A 26925-nucleotide genomic window follows, 5' to 3' on the forward strand; every position below is an offset into this window, starting at 1 on the left:
CTTAAGTAGCCTCCTCTTTTATCCAAACCTTATGGGTTATGACAATTCTCTTTAACTAATTCCAATAAACTTTTCACTCATTCAATTATTACACATTGATTAAAGATATTTTGTATCTAGTTTATGCCTTTGATTCAAAAGAGGTATCTAGGAATTGTTCACACCTGTTTTATACCTTTGATTGACTGCTACAATAAAAGAGCCATTCTCAACTAACAAAGGCACGTTAGTTACATTAATTGTGTGGGACATCCTTCTGATACTTAATCTATCTGCCAACCAGAAAGAAGCATCAACCAGGGGCAGTACTGGTTTAGGGTATGAGCTCATTCGTAAAAAATATGGAGGACGATAGAAGATTATCAGCAATATTGTCTTATAAAATGGTGATGTGAGATTAAGCTAAATCATATCATCCCAAGATTATCACTTATCAATGATATTTCATTAGAAAACAAATAAATGTGAAATATAGTTCTGCTGTTTTTTTTTTACAGAAACTTATTGATGACAATAGTAGAATCACCACTTTTAAATGTTAATATTTCAGAATATAATATACTATGTGAAGATGATGAATTTGGGAAGAGTAATTGAACCTAACTAAATACATATAGAAGAAATTAATGATAGAGATGACACATTTTTAAGTAAACATAAAAATGTATTTTCAAGATATCTCAAAGAAGGGAAGATTCTAAAAGAACAAAAAAGATCACAGACTTCTTTAAAATAAAAAAAAGGTAACGAGGAAGGGGAAAAAAACCTCTCAACTAACCCAGAGGCATACTTTCTAATCAGTAAAAAATCTATATGAGAATATTCTTATTGATAACACATGTGTTCACAATTTTCTAAAGCAGGTCACATCTTTATGTTTTTTGTGCAACTGATAGAAAGGTGTAGAGAAAATGAAATTGCACCACTGATTGATTTTTTTAAAAGAGCACTGCATTTATGACAAAATACAGATTTAAAGGCTCTTCTTGCTGTCTTCTATTTATATGTTAAAATCATACAAGATTCTACAACAGATAGTTATAAAGATTCTTCTGTTTATTGATCTGCTGAATACTGACATCAAGAATGCTATAAAGCACAGAGAACAAAGAGCTGGGCCCGAAGTCAGGAACATCAGAGTTCAAATCTGGCCTCAGACACTTATTAGCTGTGTGACCCTGGGCATGTCACTTAAAACGGTTTGTCTCATAGGAATAATAGTAGTACTTACTTCCCAGACTTGCTGTGAGGATCAAATGAGATAATAATTGTAAAGTACTTAGCATAGTGCCTGGCACATAGGAGGTACCATAAAAATGTTAGCTATTATTATTAGATGCAATACACAGACCTATAATACATTCATTAGGGCCATGAAAAATGTACTGCACAGAATTAAAACACCACCAAAGATTCACTAGGGATAAAGAGGTTTTCTTTATATTCCTATTCAAGGATCACAGTATTAACTGTCATGCTCAAATAAGTACATGACAATGTAAAAGAAATGACTATAACCATCCACACTTGCAATACAAAGGGGATTAAAAATTCATATTGCCAAATTTTTCCTTGGAGATGTGAGAAGTTCATCAAGTTGGTACATCAAAGTGTGTGTGTGTGTGTGTGTGTGTGTGTGTGTGTGTGTGTGTGTGTGTTTTGGAAAGTGCTACAGATAGACAATGAATTAGGCCTAGAACTGAGTACTAAGAGGCTATTGGATTGAATTGCATTTGAGAAATTGTATTTTCAATGATCCTAAACTTCTCACAAAGACAAAAGCCCATATCTTTAACAGAAACATTCTTCCAGTAATTCTTTGAATTCAATTCAACTAGCATTCAACACTTTTGGAAACATTTATATCCAAAAGTCCAAAATATTCCTCCCTGATAGAACTTCTAATTTTTTAAACTCTTGACACCTCCACAAACCCCCACCCCACCTACAAGAAGGAATTGAGACTTTATATATGATTTATAATTAGTTTTCTCTGGAAAAATTTTTTCATGATGGATAGCACAGGATGTTTCAGAATATATACTGACAATGTCAGTCAACAAAGACCATCAGTATTACCTCAGTGGTAATCTCATTTGACAAATGAGCCTGATTCTTTCCAAGTATACTTCTCTAGGTTGAACATGGCTTCCACAAATCACTGTTGGTATTCTCTGGTCATTATTGTCCTCTCCTCTTTACCCCCACATAAAAATATGGTTTTCCCCTGAGGATTCCATGTAAATTCAGATTCAAAATGACTATACCATGTAGGATTATTATCATTAATAATAATAATAATAACAACAACAACAATAATAAAGATGGTTACAAAAGTGATGTGTAGATAGATGAAATGCTCATTAATCATGCCCAATGTATGAAAATCCAGATGAACAGACAGTTAAGTTAGGATATATTTACTTTATAAAAGGATTCTTAGTAGTCTAATAAAAGAATCAGTTAAGGATTCCTTTAAGTGAGAAACTCCCCAAATGCCTTTAGAATATGATTGGGTTTACAAATTTAAGAGCATCTATATTATACAAAGCAACGTATGAATCTACTGTAAAATTAGAAAGGAAAAAATAATCTACACACTATCAATTCAATATGAGAAGTGTCTAGCTAGATGCACACGAGTCATGAAAATATCTAGAATTTTATAGTGAACACTAAAGCTGAAACATGCTACTTATTCACTCAAAAATGTAGATAAAGAATGTAACTTCCCTGGGGGATAGAACCGTTCTGGTTTTTTTCTTCTTTTTCTTTCTTCTTCTTCTCTTCTTTTTCTTCTTCGTTTTTTTGTTGTTTTTTTTTGGCTTGGCCTCCCTAGCATCCAGTGGAATGCCAGGCACACAGTAGGGCTTAATAAATGCTTGTTGATTGATTGAATAGTATGTACTTAATGAAGGCCTGGTGAATGAACAGAACAGAATGTGTAAATATTAATATAGGCACAATCTGCCTCATATTCTTAATTGGTTATGTCAAAACATAATATTAGCTGAAATGAGGATACCATAGTAGCAGTTAATTCCATAGAAACAATGTTACAAATGGGGGACTGGTCAATGTTACCAGAAGAGTTTTACTATACAATAGCTGGGTTTGGCGACAATGTGTTGATGAAATGATGTTGGATGGCGGCTGATTCAGTTGTATATGCCATTATGACTAAAGCTTGTTCTCCAACCAGTTCTGTTCCTACAAGACTATTTTGTCTGATGTTACATTTTCATGGATCCAATTAATTCTGTTGGATAGAATATGCCTGAATAACGTACTCAGTTCTGGTCAAGATTTTACTATTCGTCCTTCAGGGACACGCAGCTTAGAAAGGAATATGAAGGTGACTCAGGGAAAGGGGAAAAAATGATTGAAAAAGGGTGAGAGGTTGGAAAATGAATATGTCAAATATGAGAAAAGTATGAAGAATGAAATTCTGTATTTTTAGTCTTGAGTAGAAAAGATGGATGGGTGACAGTAACAAAATTCACATATCTGGAAGGTAACAAAATTCAAGAATTCTAGCTAGTTTTTGCCATCATTGTTGAAGAATATGCATGAGAAAATGAGCAAATTGTAGCAAGAAGAATTCAGGTTAGCAAGAAAAATCATAGAATTCTAAGTATAGGAAACTCTCCCAAATTGTAAATTATAGGTAAATTGTCCAACTGTATCAGTGTAGAGATTTCCTGCATGCTGATGAAATCACTCGTCCAGACTCCATCCCTTCTCCCTCTTCCTGAGTAAGGAAACTGAACTAAGGAAAACAGTAAGAGACGAGACCTCTTAAGTATGAGACAGAGTGCCATCTGTCTGGTCTGGCTTAGGTGGCCTTGAGGCAGGGGGATGAAGTGGATTATCTCTGGATTATCTTCTAGCCTTATGTTTGATTCTGTGGAACAGAGCCAGAGGAATACAGTAGAAAGAGCACTGGGATTAAAGAGTCAAGAGAAGTAGGGTCTAGTCATAGCTCTGAGTCTTATCAGTTGTGTGATCCTGGGAAAATAATTTGATCTCTTTGAGCCTCAGTTTCCTAATCTAGAAAATGGAGATAATCATACTTGCACTTTCTGCCTCACAGGGCTGTTAAGGGAAGCATTTTGTAAACTTGAAAGTTGTATGTGAATGTGAGCTATTGTTATTATAATGTCACAAGGTAATAAATGACTAACAAATTTTATTTTGAAAGAAGAGAGAAGCTGGAGCTATGCCAATCTTCCTGGAAGATGAGAAGGGAGAAAGCTATATTAATTATGTTAATTTTTGTCTTCCTAATAGGTATCTTTACATAAGGGAGCACTGAGAAACTCCCACTTTTGTATATCTTCCTCCTTTTCCTTATAATTTTCATCTATATGTATATGAAGGTTCTTATGGGTCAAAGAAATGTATAAGTGAAAAAGACAATAGGCTTCTCATGCAGTTAGAAGAAGGAATAACTAACAGACAGCCCTTGTGTGACTCCCCACTGGTATCTTAAGATGTCAAGAGAAAGCAAAGATGGTCCCCAGCATGTTGGCAAACAGATGGGAGGAAGTGGACGAGAGTCACATAGAATGAGTAAGAATGGATGAGCTGTGCTATGTATCACTGGAAGGAATACTTGCATCAATAAGATCCCAGATTCATTGGTGCATTTCAGCAGGTATAAAAAGAAATTATATTTACTTTGGGAGCAGAGATCTGGCTTCATTTCCTTATTTTATCAAGAGAATAACAATACCATAGGATTTCAGGAATGTTATGGGTTTAGCATACCCCATTTTCTGGGGTAAATCAAAAGAACCTTCTCCTTGAGAAACTAAACCAAAGGACAGACACACCTAACCAGTCTCCCCCACCCCTGGGGAGATGGGATTGGATGTGGCTGCTACCTTTGTGGCATGAGGTACAGAGAAATGGCTTGAGAGATCCAGAGCCACCCCTCACCCAACTTCCCCCAGCCACCACCAGTGGGGGATGGTCCTCCTCTAATAGGGGAACTTTCCACAGTCAGACAATCACCTCATCGGACCCCCATCGGACCTCTATAAAAGTATCTGCCTGTCTCCTACTCGAGGAGATAGGTATGTCAGAGCCATGCCTCTGTGCTATGCCTTCTCCCCATGAGAAGTCCAAGGATTTCTCTCTTGGTTTCCTTTCCCTAGCACACTAAATAAACTGTTACTTTATTCTAATTGGATTGGGTGTAATTCTTTAAAGAGGAATTCCTAAGGACCCCTATGCCTACCCCAACCCCCCACCTATATTCCCATAACAAGGAACAAGGATCTAGAGTTAGAAAGGATCCATCCTCTCATTTAGGCTCTCTTTCTTTGTATGGAATTCCTTGGCCTCATATCAAAACAAGTGTCAAACCTTATTTCTGAGAGTGGGGAAAAAAATTGGAGGAAAATCACATGTCCCTTCTTAACAGGAAAGAAATCTGAATGTGCTCCATTTTTAAAGGGGTAGGTTCATTGATTTAGAATGGGAAGGCAACTCAGAGGTCATCTAGACCAGTGGTTTGAAACTCAAATAGAAATATGGTCTAAGACACACACACACACACACACACATACACACACATTTTAAACTGGTTCCTGCTACACTCAGGAGTGTTGTGGGTTGCAAGTTTGACACCTCTAAGCTAGACTAACCCTCTTATTTGAAAGATGAGGGAAATGGGGCTCAGAAAAGAGAAATGACTTGTCTACAGTCACACAGATAGGAAATGAAAGAGCCTGGATTCAATCAGAGATTCTCTGACTCCAAGTTCATAACCAAAGTATAGGTGTTTGTCATGAAATGCTTTAACATTGAGATTCATAAATCTCTACCAGTTTAAAAATCAGTTCTTTCAGTAGGTCAATTCTGAATTGAAGGAAGAAAGGAAGGGAGGGAGGGAGGAAGGAAGGAAGGGAAGAAGGAAGGAAGGGAGGAAGGAAGGAAGTGAGGGAGGGAGGGAGGAAGGAAAGGAGGGAGGGAGGGAAGGAGGAAGGAAAGGAGGGAGGGAGGGAGGAAGGAAAGGAGGGAGGGAGGGAAGGAGGAAGGAAAGGAGGGAGGGAGGGAGGAAGGAAAGGAGGGAGAGAGGGAGGGAGGAAGGGAAGGAGGGAGGAAGGAGAACAATATTTACTTGGTGCTTTACTATGTGCTAAGTGCTGTGTATACAAAACAAGTAAGCTGGAGAGTTCCTGCCCTTCAGAAGCTGCCATTCTAATGGGAAAAGATAACATAAAAGGGAGCTAGGCAGAAGAAGCTTGAAGAGAAGGGCTGGAATATCAACAGCATGGGCAGAAAGCACAGCCCGGAGTAACCCAAGTCCTTTTGGAAAGGCACTGAGAATTACAGTCTGCTTTCCCATGTGCGGGAATGATGTTTATACACTAGTTTCTCTCACTAGACCACCAATTTAACACTCTGCCAACTGTCCAATTAGTCATGTTCCCATTGAGCTGTGCGGGCTCCTCTCCAGCCGCACACCTTTCTTTCTAAACATAATTAATGAGGCTCATCAAAACCCTAGAAAACAAGCCCAGAGCACCAGCCACTCTCATTGACATGTTAATAGGGGGGTCAGGTGCTCCTGACCTCTCCACAGGATGTTTATATAGCCCCAAGGCTGCTCACAAAATGGTGTCTGGGTACGGTACCATGTGTATGAATGAAGTCCACAAATGGCTAGCTAACAATATTAACTATTAGAAAAACAGAGCTGAGCTCAGGTTTAAAGATGCTCCCTCAGTTTGTAAGCGACAATCTAGGATCAAAATGCTACCTATATCCTGACTGCTGACGACAATGACGACGCGCTTTCCTGCAAATGATTTCTCTACAGGAGGGACAAGTCCACATGGCCTGGTGTCTGTCACAGAGGGACACTAGAGGCAATTCTTGAGGGTTTTTAATAGCTCACATTCATATAGCGCTGTAAGGTTTGCACCTTGTTTTTCACACATCTTCTCATTTCATTTTCAAAAACAACCCTGTGAGAGAAGTGCTAATATTCCCATTTTACAGATGAGAAAACGGGAGCAGAAAGAGCTTAAATGATTTTTTTTTTGGTGAGGCAATGAGGGTTAAGTGACTTGCCCAGGGTCACACAGCTAGTAAGTGTCAAGTGTCTGAGGCCGGATTTGAACTCAGGTACTCCTGAATCCAGGGCCAGTGCTTTAACCACTGTGCCACCTAGCTGCCTCAGAGCTTAAGTGATTTGCCCAGTCTTGCATGTCAGTAAGTCTCTGAGGTGTCATCTGAACCCAGAAACTGAGGCCTAGAGAGGAGATAGGATAATAGGATCATAGATTTGGAGGCAGAAGAGACCTCAGAAGCCAGTTAGTCTAATATTTTACAGATGAAGAAATTGAGGCACAGGGAGATGACCTGCTCAAGATCACATAGGTAAGAACAAGTAGCAGAGCAAGTAGCAGGAGATGTTGTACCCAAGCAATCTGATTTGAACCCTTTGTTCTTATCCTACTTTGGAGGAGACAGAGGTCGCTGTGGGAGTAACAGTGATTGGGGTAGGCTTTATAGAAGTGGTAGGAGTTATGATTTTTGGATTTAGAGCTGGCAGAGTCCTTGAAGACCATCTTTCCCAATGCACTCTCTCTTTTTCTTTTTTTTTTTTTGGTGAGGCAATTGGGGTTAAGTGACTTGCCTAGGGTCACACAGCCAGTAAGTGTTAAGTGTCTGAGGCCGGATTTGAACTCAGGTCCTCCTGACTCCAGGGCCAGTGCTCTATCCACTGCGGCCACCTAGCTGCCCCCCCTCATATCACTTAGCATATATTTTCAAATTTAACAACACACACTCACAGAGGTGTATATATGTATAATTGTAAATATATGTAAAACAGTTAAATGCATTTACATTGTGTTCTTCCTTATCCCCCCCTCCCCAAAGAATGAAGGACATTACTTGAAGTCAAGACCTGTCTTTGTCTTTGTCCCCCCCATCACTTAGCAGAGTACCTGCCACAAAGCAGAGGCTTAACAAATGGTTGCTGAGTGAATGAATGAATCCTAGACTCTGACCCACCAGAAAAGCATGAATAAAATGGTCCTGTTAAGTGCTTACCTCAGATGCATATTGCACTAATCTAAGAGGCAGATAATCCACCAAGCTTTAACTCCATCAATTATTTCTGATGGAGGTAGTTTGGAAGTACAAGCTGAGGTTTCCAACGCACCCGTGATTAATCATCTTTCTCTTTTATACATTGCTCATTGTTATCTGGCTTTAAAAACATTATCTGACTAAACATAATGGCTTAAAAAGCCATTCATCTGAATGGGCAGCAGCCAATATGAGGCCAAGAATGGCTTTTATTCTAAACCAATTTCTGAACATTTCTGATTCAAAAAGCAATCAGAAAATACGTGAATATTTGTAAAAATCATGTCCTCGTTTAACTCCATAATCTTAATAAATGGGAAGTATCAGTTCAGACACTCTGTTGGTTCAATATTTACTGTTTACTTAATAAAAACGTATACTTAAATTATGTATCCTCATATATTATATTAACTAATCGTGACAACATATTGGAAATCTAACCAGAGAGAAAATCCTTTGACTCATCACAGCCTTATCTATGCCCAGAATATCATCAAGAACAGCGATTCTATGGGAGTATAATTTACCCAGGAGCCAAAGTACAATGGAAGATCTCTCTAGGAGATCAGCATCTTGGCAGAGAGTCTTGTACCTCGTAGGATATCCTGAAGTGCCTATGAATAGATAAGGAACAATGACACCATATGGTTTAGAGTGTGGAACCAGACTACTGGCCTCACAGAGAACGTCCTCCCTTTTGAAATCCTGCAGGAGGTGTGGCTAAATTCATTCCTAGGAATGGAGACAGAAACTAGAAGTTCTGCCTATCCATTCATATAGTAACTCACAAAAGCAGGCACATTACCATCACCTACATTCCCTAAAAAGTAAATATATACACTTGGTAAAAATACAGCTTGCTTCCTATTAGTGCAGATAATGAATACTCTGGAATGGTTGCATCATTCCCATGCTCACTGTGTTTTTATATTGGGCTGGAACCAATGACCATCATTTATATAATTATAACTTCAAATAGCGTAAATTTTAAATACATGGGCATCCTTATTTGCACTAACTGGGACCTAGCTGTGGAAACTCCATCATAAAAGAGAAATCCCATAAGAGAGTCCGTGTTGGTGCCATTTTCACAGCTGTGTTGTTGTGGCAATGCTCTGGACCATTACTCTGGGGTGTTAGAAAAGACAAGATCCATCTTACAGATGAGGAAACTGAGTCTAAGTGAACTCAAGGTCAAGGTCCCTTCAAGAAGCCAGCAGAATGGTGAGTAACAGCCCAGCTCAGCTTTCCTAAATGCCCTGTTAGAGTTCCCTTCACCCCCACCCCTTCCTTTTTTCCTTCCCTTCCTAAGTACTTAGCAAGTACCTGGCACAATGCTCTATGTGATAAAATATGAAGGCAAAAGGAAAAGAGTCCTTGCCCCCAAGAAGTTTACATTCATTCTACTGGGAACAAATTGGTCACAATTAGATAAACACAAACTATATATGAGATATTAAATACAAAGCAGAGAAGGGTGGGTGGCACACCAGGGAGAGTTCAGGACCAGGAGGTCAGAGGCGTCTCCTGATGATCCTTGGAAGGTTGGCTCCCTTCCACTTGCTTCTTTTTAGCACAGCAACAACAACAACGATAGTTATCATTGTTACAGGGCTCTAAGGTTTCCAAAGTGCTTTACAAAAATGATCTCATTTGATCCTCACAACATGCCTGGAAAATAGGTGTTATGTGTGTGTGTGTGTGTGTGTGTGTTTTGGGGGATGAGGCAATTGGGTTTAAGTGACTTGCCCAGGGTCACACAGCTAGTAAGTGTCAAGTGTCTGAGGCTGGATTTGAACTCAGGTCCTCCCAACTCCAGGACCAGTGCTCTATCTACTGCGCCACCTAGCTGCCCCAGGTGCTATTATTATTATTCCCATTTTTATAGATGAGGAGCCTAGGGGAAAGAGAGCATAAGGGATTTGGCCAAGGTTACACAGCTAGTAAATGTCTGAGGCAGGATCCAAACTCAGGTCTCACTGACTCCAAGTCTAACACTGTATTTACTGTACTCCCTTGCCTGATGCCTAGCATCTACTCAATTAGATAAAATGTACAATGGAGTGTCTTATTTTTATTGGTGTTCCCTGGGGAAGGAGGCAGAAGCGCCACCTGTCTTTTCTAGCTGGCATTGCAGAAGGAAGTAACAGACAACAGGGTTGTGTAGACAGATGGCAGGACAATTAGATGGTGATAAGATGAGAATGCTTAGCCTCAGTTGCATGCAGCAAGTCAGAAGCTTCTGACTGAAGCCTTTCCCTCCTTCCTTCAGTCATGCTTGCTCATCATGCCTGCTCCAGAGGTATCTGACAGGCATCTCACAGAGTAAACCAATAACAATAAGATGTCAACAATGATTGTGAAACACAAATGTATATAGATTAAAAAAAATATGTCTTTCTGATGTGGACACCAACAGAGAGGCTTCGGCAAATTTATTAAATATCTATTTTAGGGAAACATGGATTAAATAGAAACAACTATAGAAGATAGTTCCGATGGAACAAATCTGAGAGATAAGCACAAAGGTGTGCAGCACTCAATTCGACGCCTGAACAATCAAGCTTTAGTCATTCCTCCTTGGGCTCATAAATTTAGCCTTTCATTAAGCAAAGATGCCAATTCAATTTTATGATGTAAAAAAATTATCATGATTAATAGCTTATATTTACTATTTGTTACATCCACTAAAAGATAGAATATCCTAGAAGAGTTAAAATTACTCGTCTCACTGATAAGCAATGAGTTCATGCAGTAAACACTGCAATTTCCCAACTAGCATCAATATGTGAAGCTTTGGAAAAACTGATGGAAGCAAGTGAGGATTCTGGTGCAGTCTTGGATGTTGGGTTATCATATACACTAGTTCATGCCAATCTGAAAGTCCCCAATTCTGGATAAAAATGCCATGTGAAGCCATTATCTCATTAGCATGATGGTGATAGCTCATGTATGAAAAGGCTTTCAAAATTCTATTTGCATAGAGATTCCCTAAGTATCACTCCAGCTCTGTCTAATTGTGCAGTGAAGATTTCAGTCAGATTTTAGTGAACAAACAGAAAAAGAGCCTCATAAAGGTGGATTGTTGGATTGTAATAACAAGCATTGGTAATAAGCCTCTGAATTGTCTATTGCTGACAAAGGCTAACCATTGTGCAGTGAAGTCACAGTCATCTTTTTTTAACCATCTCTCTTTCATGGTATCTTTTTTCTTTGCTGTCCTCTTTAGTTAGTGTCACCACTCTTGTCATACTCATTTGGGCTCAAAACTTCATAGTTATCTTTGGTTTTTCTCTTTCCTTCATCTTCTATAGATCATCAAGTATCACTGACTTAAAAAAAAATGTTTCTAACATTTATCCCTTGCATTTTTTCCCAGTAGTAAAACCATCTCCCTAGTCCAAGCCTGCACCATCTCATACCTCTGCTGGTGCAAAAGCTTGCTGGTCTCCCACCTTCCATCTCCCCCTCTGCTCCAATCTCACTCACATAGCTGTCAGATGAATTTTCTTAAAACACTGGTTTCATCATTTTATTCCATTGTTCAAAACCCTCCCCCAATCTGTTCTGTTTCATTCTCCTCCCATTTTCTTGGTGGTAGAAGGTCCCCTCCCCTCACATAGGGTTGTGCCTTGCCACTCCCTCCCATTCAACTGAGCATATCATTCATGCATCTTTCTTTGCACTGTGGATAAAGTGGTGGAAGTGGAATGGATGCAACTGTAGTAGCCACTCTACCAAAGCAAAAATAAATTAGCCAAATAAAAAGAGACAGTTTTTGCCCTTGAGGAAGTCATTAGATAAAGAAAAGATAATGTGGAAAACAACACAAAATAGGGTCTAGTTATCTTATCACACAAATTCAAAATTGGTGGTGGTGGTGGTGGTGAAACTCCAACCCTTTCCACCAGTCTCGGTAATTTTTTCCTCTCATTATCTTGGTTGATCTCACCTGGAAATTAGAGAGCAAGAAGTACAACAGGGATGTGGGAGGGAGAAAGAAAGGTATACCGTAGGCCAGAGAGAGGAGAAATGATAGAATTCTGCTCTTGAAAATTGGAGTTTGCGGCTAATATAGGCAAGTCAAAAGAAAAGAAGGGTGTAATCTTGACCACAGGTAAAATTCAATCAAACAATCATTTTTTGAGACCTACTTTGTGCTAGGCACTCTGCTAGACACCAAGAATACAGAGACAAAAATAAAATAGTTCTTCTCTTCAAGGAATTTATTTTCTATTGGGGAATAGGGGCGTGAAACATGTTACACAGATAATATACACAAAATAACTGCAAACTGATTTAAGTTATTGGATTTTAAAAAATAACAAAATATAATATATATATTTTAAGATGAAAGGATCTTAGAAAGCAACTAGCCTAATCCTCTTACTTTCCAAATGAAGAAATGAAGGCACAGAGAGTTTAAATTACTTGCCACAAGGTCATTCAGGTGACAAAGTCAGCATCTGAATCCACACACGACTGAACTCAAAATCTCGTGTTCTTTTCAGCACACCACATTCTTGTCTCAAATGCAACAATTCAACATTTAGTAAGCATCTGCTATGTGTGTTTATGTGGGTGTGGATTTAAATTTAAATGAAATTACTTTTTTTTTTTTTTTGGATCTGCTCTTCTTTGGAATGACCTGGTAGAACTCAGTCATTTCTGATAGAAGAGGTACTCTCTTAGAGAGATCTGAAACAAATTCCTGAGTGCTGAAATAAACAGACCATCTTGAAACAAATGTCTCTGGTGGCATCCCGCTGGTTGTTTTACATGTTCTAGTCTTCGTTTAAAACAAAAATGATCACGGAGTACCCATCTTCCTGATGACAATGGCAAATTCTCACCAGCGACAGAACAAAACATATTTGAACTACATCTGTGTCTAATTATATTTTATGCCATGCCTATAATATCTATTTGTATTTATGCTATGTACCTGCTGCAGCATAATTTTAAAGGCTGCCTAAGTGTGTACAGAACTGCTTCAGATATAAATTTGAACTAAAAGACACATGCTTTCAAAGAGGACTAAAAAGATCTTTGGAGGCTTGTTTCAAACCGTTTTGAATTAATACTTCTTGTAGGGGCAGCTAGGTGTCACAGTGGATAAAGCACCGGCCTTGGATTCAGGAGGAACTGAGTTCAAATCTGACCTCAGACACTTGACACTTACTAGCTGTGTGACCTTGGGAAAGTCACTTAACCCTCACTGCCCTGCAAAAAAAAACAAAAAAAACAAAAAAGCCCCCCAAAACTTCACATAAACATATTAATACCAGACACATATTTATCCCAAACAGTGAAGTCTTATTTTAATGGTGGACTCACAACACCAGTTTTCTTTGCCCCAGAGAAGAATCACATGAGAAGGCAGAAAGGAAAGAAGAGGAACATATGGATTTAATCTAGAAAACGATGATTTTGTCTTCCTCACCTGACTGAGCCTTTTCAAAACATGACCTCTGCAGTTGAAGACTTTGGTGGGTTCGTATTCTGATTGTCACACATGCCTGAAAATAAGTACCTTTTTGAGTGGGAAGGCAGACAGCCATGGGCCTAGCAGAATAAGAAACAACCAAGACAGAGCTTTCATCCCAAGTTTACAAATTTTACAAGATTTGGTGAGGGCAGGGGGGCCGTAGAAGCTCAGAGGGTCATAGGTTTACAGTCAGAAGGAAGCTCAGAGGTCATTTTGTCCAACCCCTCAAATTGCTCTCTCCAAGTCAACAATCATTTCTTAGCCGCCAAATGTAATGGCCTTTTCCCAATCTTCATCCTTCTTGACTTCCCTGCAGCCTCTGACACAGTTGGCAATCCTCTCATCTTTGCTCCTCCCTCTAGGTTTTTGGGGACACTGTTTCCTCCTGGTTCTTCTACATTTTGACTGATTCTCAACATCCACTGCTGGATCTTTATCCAGGTGGTGCCTGTTCAACATATGTGTCTGTCAAGGCTTTGTCCTTATGAGCCATCTCCTCTTTCCTCTATTTTCCTTGGTGAGCTCATCAGCTTCCATGGATTCCATCATCTTTTTTTTTTTTTTTTTTTTGTGGGGCAATGGGGATTAAGTGACTTGCCCAGGGTCACACAGCTAGTAAGTATTAAGTGTCCGAGGCCAGATTTGAACTCAGGTACTCCTGACTCCAGGGCCGGTGCTCTATCCACTGCGCCACCTAGCTGCCCCTCCATCATCATTTTTAAGAAGCTGATTCTCAGCTTCTCAGCCCTAACCTCTCCTGACTTCTAGCCTCACATCTCCAACTGCCTCTTAGACATCTCCAACTGGATGTCCCATCAGCAATTCAATATATCCCAAACTGAACTCATTACCTTTCCCCCAAAACTAACTTCCCTATTACTGTTGAGGATCCTGCCATCCCTACATTTACTTAAGCTCACAACCCAGATGTCATCCTTGACTTCTCACTCTTTCTCACCCTGCCTCCCCTACATCCCTTAACCAATCTGTGGTGAAGTCCTGTTCATTCCACCTTCATAACATAGGTCACACATTACCCCCCTTCTGCCCTGACACTGCTGCCAATCTGGGGCAGGGCCTCGTCACCTTGCACCTGGACTACTGCAATGGCCTGCTGGTTAGTCCCCCTGCTTCTAGTCTCATTACTTTAGTCCATCTTCCACTTAGCTGTCCCCATGTCACACTCCTTCCCCATTCAAGAAACCCCTATGGCTCCTTAATACCTCCAGGATCAAGTATTAAACCCTCTGTGCTTTTAAAGTCCTTCATACCCCCCCCCCCCCCGCCCCATATACACACACACTTTACTCCCATCCATATTCTCTACAATCCAATGACACTAATCTTTCTGCTGTTGCTCTGAGATGACATCGTCACCTGACTCTGGGCGTTTTCACTGGATGTCCCCATGCCAGGATCCTCTACCTCTTCAACTTGGCCCTCTGGATTCCCTGGCTTCTTTCAAGTCTCAGGTAAAATCCAACTTTACAAGCTTTCTGCAGTCCCGCATAATATTAGTGTCTTCTTCTAAGATTAACCCCAATCTATCCTATACGTATAGTTTCTGCATGTTTTCTCCCCTATTAGATTATGAGGTGTTTGAGGGTAGGGATTTTTTTTTTTTTGCCTTTTGTTATATCCCTAACGCTTAATAGGGAGATGCTTAAAAAATGCTTATGGACCTAACTCAACGTGACCTTGGGTCAGTCATTTAACCACTAATTACTCTAGGCAACACCTTAAGACTGTAAGTTGAAGAGAAGGTATGACCTGGATCACTAGAGGGAGTTTCCTCACTTGGACTCCCCTATATCAATGAATTAGTACCTATCCCTATATCCTAATATATTCAGAGGCAGTATGGCAGGGGATGGAGGATACAGGGCTAACTTTGGAGTAAGGATAACCTGGGCTCAAGTCCTCTCTTTGACACATATTAGTTGTTAAACCATGGATAAGTCACTGAGACTTTCAATTCCTTCAAAATTAAAGGATTATAGAGAGAAGAAACTTTAAAGGCCATTTAAACCAGCCCTTAATTTTACGGAAGAAGAAACTGAGGCCTGGAGGGTTAACTTGCCCAGGATCTCATGGTAAGTAATAGATAGGATTTGAATCTAAGCTTTCTGATGCCAAATCCGGCAGTCTTCCTACTGTACTATATTGCCTCTCATGGAAGCCAAGTGTCAAGCCAAATGAACCTAACACCCCATGCTTTAAGAAAGAAAGAAGCATACCAGGGGCTCTAAGACAAAAGCCCTCCTGAGAAACATTCACAGCAATAATGGTTTTGCTTATTTTCACTGTTTCAAATTCATGGACAACTGAGTGAGGCTCATGCTGAAAGATGCACCTCAAGGAACTAGTTTGACCCTGTTTTGACTTTTAGCAAAGGACATTCTCCTGAAATCTCTAAAGGGGGGAGAAGCATAAGAGTGGTAGACAAGCCAAATGGACCAGCCAATAAAGTCTCACTTTGACTTAAATTGGGGGTAAGGCTAATCTAATTAAATGAAAAAAATCGAAGTTAAGGAAATTCTGAGAAAGAAATGCAGTTTTAGGCATGTATTTCCTTGCCAATTCTTTGCTCACTCTTGAACAACTCCTCTTGCATGTATTTTGAGGAGAAAATGAAGAGAAATGCTTTTCCAGCAAAATTCCACCACCACTATCACCCTTTCCATCTCCCCCAACACAGTGGAACAAATCTACTTCTTTTTTTCTTCTTCAGCTTTCCTTCTCTTTAAGGAAGTGTTTTGTTCTTACCAGAACAGACAAAGGGTTAACTTAAAGAACTATTAAACTCATATCTCAGGTAATGAAGTTTAGGTAATGAAGAAGAGGGAGAAAAAAGTTACTAAGCATGAATTACTTTTATCCGGTTCTAATTGTCTCTCCTCCTAATCACTCTATGTAGTCTTCCTATCTCCTTTTGTCTGGAGATATATGGCACATTGACTAGAGTACACAGAACTGGAATTAGAAAGACTCATCTTCCCCAGTTCGGATCTGGCCTCAGACACTGTGTGACCCTAGGCAAGTCACTTAACCCTGTTTGCCTCAGTTACCTCTTCTGTAAAATGAACTGGAGAAAGAAATGGCAAACCACTCGAGTATCTTAGCCAAGAAAACCCCAAATGGGGTCATGAAGATTCAAACACAACTGAAAACAAATGGAAAACAACATAGCACTATCAGTTACCCTACAGTGGAACTCAGAACAGCCTAGAGAAAAATGCCAATAAGTAATCGGGGCTGAAGCTGCTGCTTTGTCCTTCTATCCTGGACTAAAAAGTGCTCAAATTCCAAATTTGAAAATGTAAAGAAATTCTTCATCATTAAATCCCTTTTTCAATCACTGGTAAGTCCCCTCCCACTTTATGTCTTTGTTGTGGAACCAGGGAACTAGCCACAACCCCTTGGGCAAACTCCTTTTATTTATTTTTTTTTCCAGGGCAATGAAGGTTAAGCGACTTGCCCAGGGTCATACAGCTAGTAAGTGACAAGTGTCTGAGGTCAAATTTGAACTCAGGTCCTCCTGAATCCAGAGCCAGTGCTTTATTCACTGCACCACCTAGCTGCTTCCCCTCCTTTTATTCTTAAATGCCACTTTTCTGCCACTCTGGGAGTTGCTGAAGAAAGGACCAAATTTAGAATATTTAGATTAAAATTAATTTTGCAACTGACTAACTTTGTCATTGTTTAATGGTAAATAAAGGTGACAATTCTTAAAGTGAATGAAGTCTGCAAAGAGAGTATGTTAAAGGTCCTTCCTGAAGCAATGAGTTCTCCCCATGCCTTTTCTTATCAACTTTTTCACCATTTTAGAGTAAAAATGATCAAAGTAGGAAAAAAGGAGAGACTATGGAAATTAGTAGGGCAAGAAAGTACAGTTATTTTAAAATAAAGAAGGTGTCAGATAATCAAATAAATGCACTGTCAAAATCAGAAAAGGAGAATCCAGACCCCAGCTTTAACACTGGTTTAGCTAGACTCATTTTTGTAATTCATGTATTCACTGTTCAGAGAAGGATGTATGCACAAGCAAAGAGGTTTTACTAGAGTTTTGAAATAGTTTTTCTTCACTCCTCCAGTAGTTTATTTATGTGTTTTGTAAACTTCTTTTTTCATAGAACAGTATCTAGGTAAACTTGTGCCCAGAATGCTCACATTGTGCTTAATTAATGAATTTTACTGTAGTCTTTAAAGCATGGAGGTTCACAGATGCAGTGGACTGAGGAAGGGATGTGCTAGCTTGCCATTAAATAACATTTGTGAAAAAAACGTTTCATGAGACAAGTCACACGTTTGCTATACATTCATCCCCTAATCTGACCAGTTCTTAGATTTAGTTACCTGTCAACTCAGGCTTGACCAGAACTATTCAGCTGCCTCTCTTAGATCCTAGTTTTTTTTTTTTTTTAGTTCTATTCCCTCTGTTAACCTCCCCTTATCACTACTGATCCCATCCTCCAAAGAGGGCAAACAAGAAGTCTGGCAGAAGTTGAAAGAAATCTTCCAGATACAAAAGCTCTAACTGGCACTGCCTGGTGTGCTAATTACCCCCAAGCTCCACCTGACCTCATCATGGAAAATATAACTCACTTTCTCAGATCCATATACCAGTTATCCAAATAGACATAGAGTAAGTCACCCTGAAGGTTGCAATGGTGATCGAAGCAGCACGTATTAATGCAATTCCCTGAGCCTCTGAGTTTACATCTGTGGGGAAAACAATTGGTAAAGTCATAGAGGGAGCACCATTCTCCTGCAGAGAGGCTTTTGCAGATGCATTTGTCACAAGGATTTGTCCACAGTTAAACAACTTTGGTCTCAGACTAGTCAAAGAAAGGAGAGTTTGTTATACTAAGTTTTGGTAGCAATCACTTTCCAAGCTCATCAAGGAAAGGAATGAAAAAACCAAATCAGAAGACAGAACTAGAAGACAAGCCTGCAACCAATGCCACTGAGAGGACCAGTCTAAGCCTGGAGTGGGGCTTTCCTGGGCAACTCTGTAATGGACCAATGGAATTCTCTCAAGAGGTTCTCACTTACCTGGCCATGGGAAGGAAGTGGAGCATAGGCCATGGGCTGATTCATCACTCCTTTTTGCTTCATGAGAAGCATGCGTTTCTGCTCCTCATTCAAGTGTGCCATCTGAGCCTGGAGCTGGGGCTGGGACTGCTGTGGTGGCGGCGGCTGTGGCGGCGGCGGCTGTGGCAAAGACTGCTGCTGTTGCTGCTGCTGCTGTTGCTGAATATACGGCATCATCGGGTTTTTGTTGGGATTGGCCATGGGTGGCGTCATCCTCTGACTCAGTTCTGCATTGAAATGGGTCAGGGGCTTTGTGTTTCCGTAAGTCAGTATGTTGGGCTGCTTGTTTAAAGAGTTTGTACCCAAGTTATTTGGCTGCTGATTGATCATATTCATGTGGTTCTGGGGGAGGTAGTTATTCATTGTTGTCTTCTGCAGGTTGTTTGCCATGGTAGGCACTATGGGGTTTTGGTTGTTAAAGGCTTGGGGGTACATCATCGGGCTATTTGGTTTGTCTGCATTGAAGGCTCCTCCATAGGGACTGGATGGGGGCCCCACCGGTGACCAACTTGAAGTCTGATTTGGATGCTGTTGCTGTGGTGGCGGTGGCTGTTGCTGCTGTTGCTGTTGCTGCTGTTTCTGTTGGATGAGTTTCGCTCTTTGCTGCTGCTGGGCAGCCATTTGTTTGAGCTGTTCTGCAGGAGAGAGATCTGCACTGGACACCGCCACAGGACCGGGCCCTGAACCAGTCACGGTTCCTGGGGCTGGAGTCATAAGATACCCATTTCCTGGCCTTGATGAAGCTTGGCCTGGAGTGTGAGCTTGGTTAGGAGTTTGGGGGGACTGGACAGCACAGTTTGCTGGTGAGCTGGCAGGATTCGGTGCTGCAGGAGTGCTGGAAACAGAAGGTATGCTACTAGCTGTTGAGACATTGGAAAATGGAGGACCGGAAGATGATGGTCTCCCCTGGGGAGATCCCATGGGGACATGAGCAAATGGAGAGTGAGAAGGGTCACTCTTTACACTCGCACTCTCTTGAGAAAGAGGCGCATCAGTGGTTGGCCGAGAGAATTCTGGTTCCTTCTTCTCTTCAAAGTCTTCGTTGAATAAGTCTTGTATGTCATCTTCAGGGACAGTGTTGGCCAGTTCATCTATTAACTCCTGCCACTCTTGATCATTGAGGTTAATGTCTGAGAACAACTTGTTCTGATTGGAAAGTGACGTTTCCGAAGGGTCTATGCAGGTGGGGTCATCCAGTGGTTCTTGTTTGAGTTCCTTGTTCTGCAGGATGGCAAAGCTATCCTCAAGGTCACTGCAACCATTCATGGAAAGTTTAATCTCTGGCAGCCTGCCATTCTTACCCAGCTCTTCTATGATTCCTGGAGCATGAGCTCCACTATTCGGCAAGGGTAAAGAAGGCTTCATGTCCAGCTGGTGAAGAGGAGAAGCAGAAGGCAAAGGCATATTGTTGGGCAGATTACTAATAGTGTCCATTGCTGCAGGCATGTCCTTCCGGATCCGCTTGCTCGTTGGGGAAAAGTTCCCATCACAGGCACCATTCTGCTGTTCTCCATTAAGGGGGGACCGGGCTCCTTCCAACTTCCTTTTCACAGTCTCTTGTAGCTAGAAGGAAAAACACATAAAAGAGAGAAAGACTAAGTCATTGGCCATAGATTTGAATGTTATTTTTACATCATCACAACAAGCAGAGCTTCAAACTTTCTTTTCCCAGAATTCCCTCCATGGATTGGAAATTCACAAGACAGAAACTTCTATTACATTCCTAAATCAGCACCAGATTAATATTAGTTCTAGGAGAAAAGAGGACATACCTTGCAGGGAACCCAACGCCACATATCAGCTCTGTTTTTAGGATTAAAAAACCAAAAAAACAAACCATAGATTTTTTTTGGGGGGGGGGTGAGTGGGAGAGTTAAGGGCAGTGCTTTTGCAAAGGATAAGTCATCTGTTGTTATTTTCAAAATCGATGCTGGGCATAAGACTTGGAGGTGGATTAATCATCTTGGGAGGGGAAGATTCAGTCATATCTTAAAAACATTAAGATGATCACTTCTTAATTGAGAACATTCAAGAATGCAATATTTTAAAGAATCCAATAAAGACCTTTGTCATTCTTGCATTGAAACACCACTGATAATAATGCACTGAAGTCACACAAAGCATGTCAAGGAATGAGGGTCACAAGGGCTTCAAAAATGACCCTCAAACAGCTTTCCATAATGTTTCTTCTCTGAATGGGTTTAGGGAGTAAAATTTGCCAATACCAGTTTAAAATTAAAACAGACGAAATGGTGCTTAGCAAATGCTAAGTGCTTAATAAATACTTTCATTCATTCATTAATTCATTCCACAGAGATGGAGAATCAAGTGTTGTAATAGAGGACACATAAGACATACTATCCAGCCCCAATTCCCCATGATCAATTAAATTAGCTAGAATCCTAGAAACAAATGAAGGAATAGTCCCACAAACTTGACATTTATTCACTGGAGTTTCACCATCTCATTGAGATGGGAAGATCTTGAACAGTATCCAAATGGAAAATAAGCCCAGTTTAAGAAAAGTCAAATGGAATTCAAATGCTGAGAGAAGACTATAAATATATGCATTATCACCACATGAAAGATGTCCATCACTCATCATTCATGTCCACAGAGGCTAGAAAGAGGGAGCTTAAATTTCAATAAGGAGAAGTTAGGTCAGCCACAACAAAGAGATCAGGATCATAAATTTAGATCTGGAAGCATTTTAAAGAACATCTAGTCCAATAACTCCATTTTGCAGATGAGAAAACTGAGAGCCAAAAAAATTAAGTGATTTGCTTAAAGTCAGACAGCTAATGAGTAGCAGATCCTAGCTTTGATTCTGATCCTGTAATTTCAAATGTAGGGCTCTTTCCTCTCCATCAAAAATGAGGCCAGGACACAGAATCAATATATTTCACAGAGTTGGCACTTAACAAATTACAGAATTTTCCCCACATTGGAAGGAATCTCTATAATCATCCATTGAGTCCTATCCATAACTCACAACATATTTGTCAAGTGGATGCCAGTCTTTGATTGAAAACTTCCAATGAGGGGGAAGCCATCACCTCCCAAGGTAGCCCATTCCTTCTTTGGATAGCTCCGATTGTTAGGAAGATTTGTTGAAGTGAAATCATAATTAAATTGAACTAAACAAGCTGGTAAAAGAGGTTAGAGAATACCCTTTTTAGGGGAGCTTTACATTGTGGAAATTTATTTTGATTTGGGGACCCTACCTTTGGACTGAGATTAGAAAGCCTTGGGCCCTCAGGGTTTTTTCTGTGTGGGAGGGGCACCCCTCTGCTTCAGCTGAGCCAAAAGACTTCGTGGGCTATATGAGAGGCCAGGTCAGAGAGCTGGGGGAAAAAGCCCCAGCTCCCTCCACCCTGAGAGGTTCTATCCCAGAGATCCCGGGCTCGTTCAGGCCGGGCTCTGGCTTCCCTGCTGAGGTCCCAGGTGCGCAGCGTGGGGCATGGACCCTGGGTGTGGTCGAGCCTCCCCAGCTGCAGCCCTAGTGCAGGTGGTGGATTAGTTTGGCATGTGTGGGGCACAGGGAACTCCGAGGTTTGAGTGGATAGAAGGAAAATATATACCAGGGAGTTAGAAGGGGAAGGGGGGGCGGTGGGGAGAGGACTATGAGGACAAACAAGGCCAGAAGATTAAGAAGACAGGAAGGGAGGACGGACAGGGGCAGCAGATTGACGGAGCAAACAGACAGAACAGGAGATGGTAAAGGGAGGCCTGGGGGACGCTGGAGCATTAGGAGAACACTAGAAGAAGGTCCATTGGTATGAAGGAGGAGGCTAAAATATTCCAGGCGCAGCAGGTGGAAAGAGATGCGCTGGAAAGCAGTCAGGTTGTACATTTTATTTCCCTGTATTCTTATGTTTAAATTGTATCTCATAAATAAACTCTGCTTTGATTATTTAGTTAAGAGGCTTCTTAATCTTTTGCTTATCAATTTGGGAGCAGTGTGGAGAAATTTTTAAACGACCCATATTAAGTTAATAGCAGTCAGATAGTTCAGGGTAACCTTCTGATGTGATCAGAGATGGACCAGAGATGGAGCTATAGCTGACAAAGACTCTGCAGCAAGATCAGAGGATAGCGCAAAAAAAAGCCCCAGGGAAGTAAGAAGGTGCCAGGGAGGGAACCTTGGAAGTGCCGGAGTCCTAATAGGCCGTGACCAGCATGGTACTGGTGCCACAAAACTCAGATTAATGACATCCCAGGTCCAGAGTCACTGTAGTACCTGATGCTCTGTCCTGAGACTCAAGTAATAAAATCTTACCCAAATAATGAGCTCCCCCAAAACTTGAACAGACCAAACAGAAGTCAATGACTCCATGAGGCAAACAAGAAATATTAAAACCAAATCAAAAGATTAAAGAAGGAGGAGAAAAGGTAAGATATCTGATATAAAAAAATTGATCTGGAAAAAAAGGTCAGAGAGAGATCATTTTAAAATCATTGGACTCTCTAAAAATAATGGTGTATACTATATTTAAGGTAATCCTAAATGAAAATTGCCAAGATTTATTGGAACCAAAAGGTAAAGTTAATTTAGAAAGAATCCAATGATCACTACCTGAAAGGAATTCTAAAAAGAAAAGTCCCAGAAGTCACACACCAAATTTAGGGGGGAAATACTGAAAACATCCAGAAAGAAAGTTTAAGTACTAAAGTAACATAATATCACACAAGACTTTGCATCTTCTACTATAAATGAGAAGAACTTGGAATACAATATTCCAAAAGGCAAAAGAATAACTTACCCTGAAAAGCTGAGTATAATTTTACTGGGGAAAAAGGACTTTAATGGAAAGCTAGAAGGATAAATTTATTTGAACTACTGGAGGGGGATGTATAATGGTAGAGTACTGTCATTCTAATGAGGGAGAAGAAAAAAAAAGTGTTCTTCAAAGGGTATTGAAAGAGTTAATAAGGAAAACAGTTCTTGGGGATTGAATCAGTTCTGTTATGAGAGTTTGAAGAGGGGAAGAGAGGAAGAATAAAAGGCATCCATTAGTGTAGAATGGAGAAAGAAGTGGGTAGAACTCGCTATTTCTAATAACTGGGGTGTGTAAGAAGAGTATTCCAGTATGAAGGAAGGGGTGGGAGGAGTGGTTATTAGAGAAACCTTACTGTGATCTGAAATGGACAAAGGAGGGTTGAACGTACAGTTTTGTGCAGAAATATATCAAACTAATATGAAAATGTTTTACACAATTACACATGCCTAACCTGTATCTGATTGCTTACAGCCTTGGGGAGTGGGGAGGTAAGGGAGGGAGGGAGTGCTAGAGTTTGAAACTGAAAACTTAAAAAAAATGTTTATCAGGTAAAAAAGAAAGATATAAAATGCAATAGAGAAACAAGGAAAATAGGTGTGGGTGTGGGTGGGGTTAAGATGGAGGATAATACTAGGGAGGAGACAGATGCAAGTTCTCCCATTGGTTCTCTATTTTGAGAATACAGGATTCCAAAACTGTGGATTTATATTTGAGAGGGACCTAGAAAGGATGGAAAAGTATAAAACCCTTCTCTGTCTGTCCCATGTATAAAATTCCCAGCTGATACAAACATTCAACTATAATCAAAATATTTTCTGTTGCTTCAAAAAGAAAACAGATGCAACAATAATATCCTCCTTTCACTGCTTGTAAAATACTATTTTCCCAAGAATCTTGCTGAACGTTCTTGACTGTGAACAACAACAAAAATCGTTTTTCTTGATTCAAGCTCAGGTCCAAACGTATGTTTGGCTAAGAGAGTTATCTTTTATTTAAAAATCAGTGGGCTTTGGAGAAAACAGGTTGTCCATGCTTCTTCCAACCTAATTAGTTCTTATTCTAGATGGTAAAACACATGGACTAAAGTTTATGAGATCATATATTTAGAGTTGTGATCTTGCCTATTCTCTATATGTTACAGATGAGGAAAATGAAGCCCAGAAAAGATGTGACTTACCCAAGGCCACCCAGCTGGTTAAGAGACAGCCTGATATAGAAGAATCAGAGGTCTATTTTGAGCAAGTTATTTAACCTCTCTTGGCCTCAATTTACTCATCCGTAACTTGAGGAGGTTGGATTAAATGACTACTAAAGTCCCTTCTAGCTCTAAACCTATGATTCTTACATAATAGCAAAATGAGAATTTGAACCCAGAACCTTTGAGGATCAAAGATCCTTAACCTCAGTGTTCTTTCTGTTAAAACTCTTGGATTCTCTAATTGTTGAAGATACAGTCAAGGAAGTGTTTTTTATCAAGTCACCTGAATGATGCCCTAGGACATTTACATTTCATTTCAAGGGAGTATATGAGAGGGTAGATGAGGGTTTCCTTCTGCCTTTGAGTTCTCACTTTACAAATTCGTGTGTGTGTGTGTGTGTGTGTGTGTGTGTGTGTGTGTGTGTATTCATTCAATGATTATACATCTCAAGTTCCTAGGTTATTCCTAGGATCTTCACACATCAATGAAGATGCTATTTTTTTAAGGGTATCAAAAGATTCCTCACATATTTTCTATCTCTGCCATCATCTTCTGGCTCTTCTTTGGCTATGAAAAAACCAGGGAACCAGGAATTCAGTTCTCTCTTTTTTCTCCTCTAGGGAGATGGAAGAAGAGATGAAGTAATATGTTTCTGAAGTGCCCTGTATCTATCTTACAGAAACATGTAGCTGAATAAGCTTCAGAACAGGCAAACTGCTAACAGGGAAAAATTCTTCCTTGCCCACACAAATCTTGAAGTGACCCAGCTCAAGGTCCTGAGACCTATACTAGATATCCCTGTCTAGAGAGGCTACCATCCTCTCTGCCATCAAAGACCAGAAGTCTCTTAGCATCATGTGCTCTGGTGTGGAAAAAAACTACAGAATCTCTTACTGAGCATTTGCTTCTTTCCTGTAGTAGTATTAGTAGGCCTCCACCAGTCACGGACAACCATGGAGCAGCACCTTGAAGAGGCACAGGCCACAGTGTGGCCGTGCAGTCCAATACAGGAGCCGCAGTTCCTGAGTGACTTGTAACCGGTAACTGCTGCATCCCGTGTTGTATCTACCCCATGAGGAGTAGCTGGAGTGTCCTCTCCAGGGCGCTGGCCTGGGTGGATCAATATGGAAAACAAGCTGTATCACAGATATTACATATAAATGTTTTCTCCCATTAAAGGATGCACTGATGTCAGGAACAGAAGTGAGCTGCTCATCCCCTTGCCTATGTGCAGTTATCAAGTGTCAGTTTCTCAAAGGAAGCAATTTCTATTTCATAATGGCTTTGTCCAGAAGCTCTCTTTTGTACTACAACTTATACTACTGAAAAATTCTTGTGTGGGAGGTAGTCTTACTACTACTACTACTACTACTACTACTACTGTACAATAGTGGTGGTAGTAGTGGTAGTGGTGCTGCTGCTGCTGCTACTACTACTACCACTACCTCTACCACTACTACTAGTGGTAGTAATACCCTATAGCTAGGCAGCAGTTTTAGGGCATCCTTTTTCTCAGATTTACAAGACTTTCCTGTGAGGTAAAAGAAAGGAAACGCTTTCACTCATAGGGCAGGAAGAGATTTGGTCACAAACTGAATCAATCAGTCAATCAATCAACAAACACTTACTGAGTACCAAATGTGTGCCAGGGACTATACTTGGACTTGGAGAGATAAAGACAAAAAAATGAGTGTCCTTATTCCTAAGGAACTTCTATTTTATCAGAGAGGAAACATGCACATAAAACAGTCCATATAAAATATATGTGAGTTCTTTTTGCATGTTGGGAGGGGGCTGCCAGCTAGGTGATCAAGAAAGGCATAATCCCATGGAAGGAAGCACTTGAGCAGTCTGAAGGGAGCATTTCTTGGATGTAACATTTTGGATGAGGAAGAGGGGGTGAGGGTGGGGGTTGACATCCACCATGAGATAATCCCAAGGCTTTGCTTACCTGTGGATGAGCCTGTGCTATATAGTTCATGGTCCTGTAGCTATTCAATGGAGGGGTAGCAGATAGTATTAAGTAGATCCTTACAGTGTGTGCTAACTCTTAGAAAGGAGTATGTTTTTTTTTAGTCCATTTCCAGCAGTGGTAACAAGTCTTGTATCCTTGTCTCAGATATGAATAGTATCCTTGAGGTGGGGTAGCTACTCCAAAAGTAGGAGTCATCAGAGTCACTGGAGTATGTGGAAAGGATCCAATTTCATTTCTTATTGCTGTCCTGAGACTTGATGGAAGCTTAGGACCACAAGC

At 40.4% G+C, this 26925-nt stretch overlaps 1 protein-coding gene across 3 annotated transcripts in view; it reads right to left on the reverse strand.

Annotated features, from left to right (window-relative positions):
- The window catches only part of MAML3 (mastermind like transcriptional coactivator 3), a 550166-nt gene that overhangs the window by 201129 nt on the left and 322112 nt on the right, over window positions 1–26925 (reverse strand). For all 3 annotated transcript variants that reach the window (XM_043972801.1, XM_043972799.1, XM_043972802.1), the window contains exon 2: window positions 18653–20254. In XM_043972801.1, the coding sequence (XP_043828736.1) occupies window positions 18653–20254 (1602 nt within the window). The remainder of the gene's footprint in view (window positions 1–18652; window positions 20255–26925) is intronic.

This window comes from Dromiciops gliroides, chromosome 6 (genome assembly GCF_019393635.1).
Source record: "Dromiciops gliroides isolate mDroGli1 chromosome 6, mDroGli1.pri, whole genome shotgun sequence".
Lineage (NCBI taxonomy): Eukaryota > Metazoa > Chordata > Mammalia > Microbiotheria > Microbiotheriidae > Dromiciops > Dromiciops gliroides.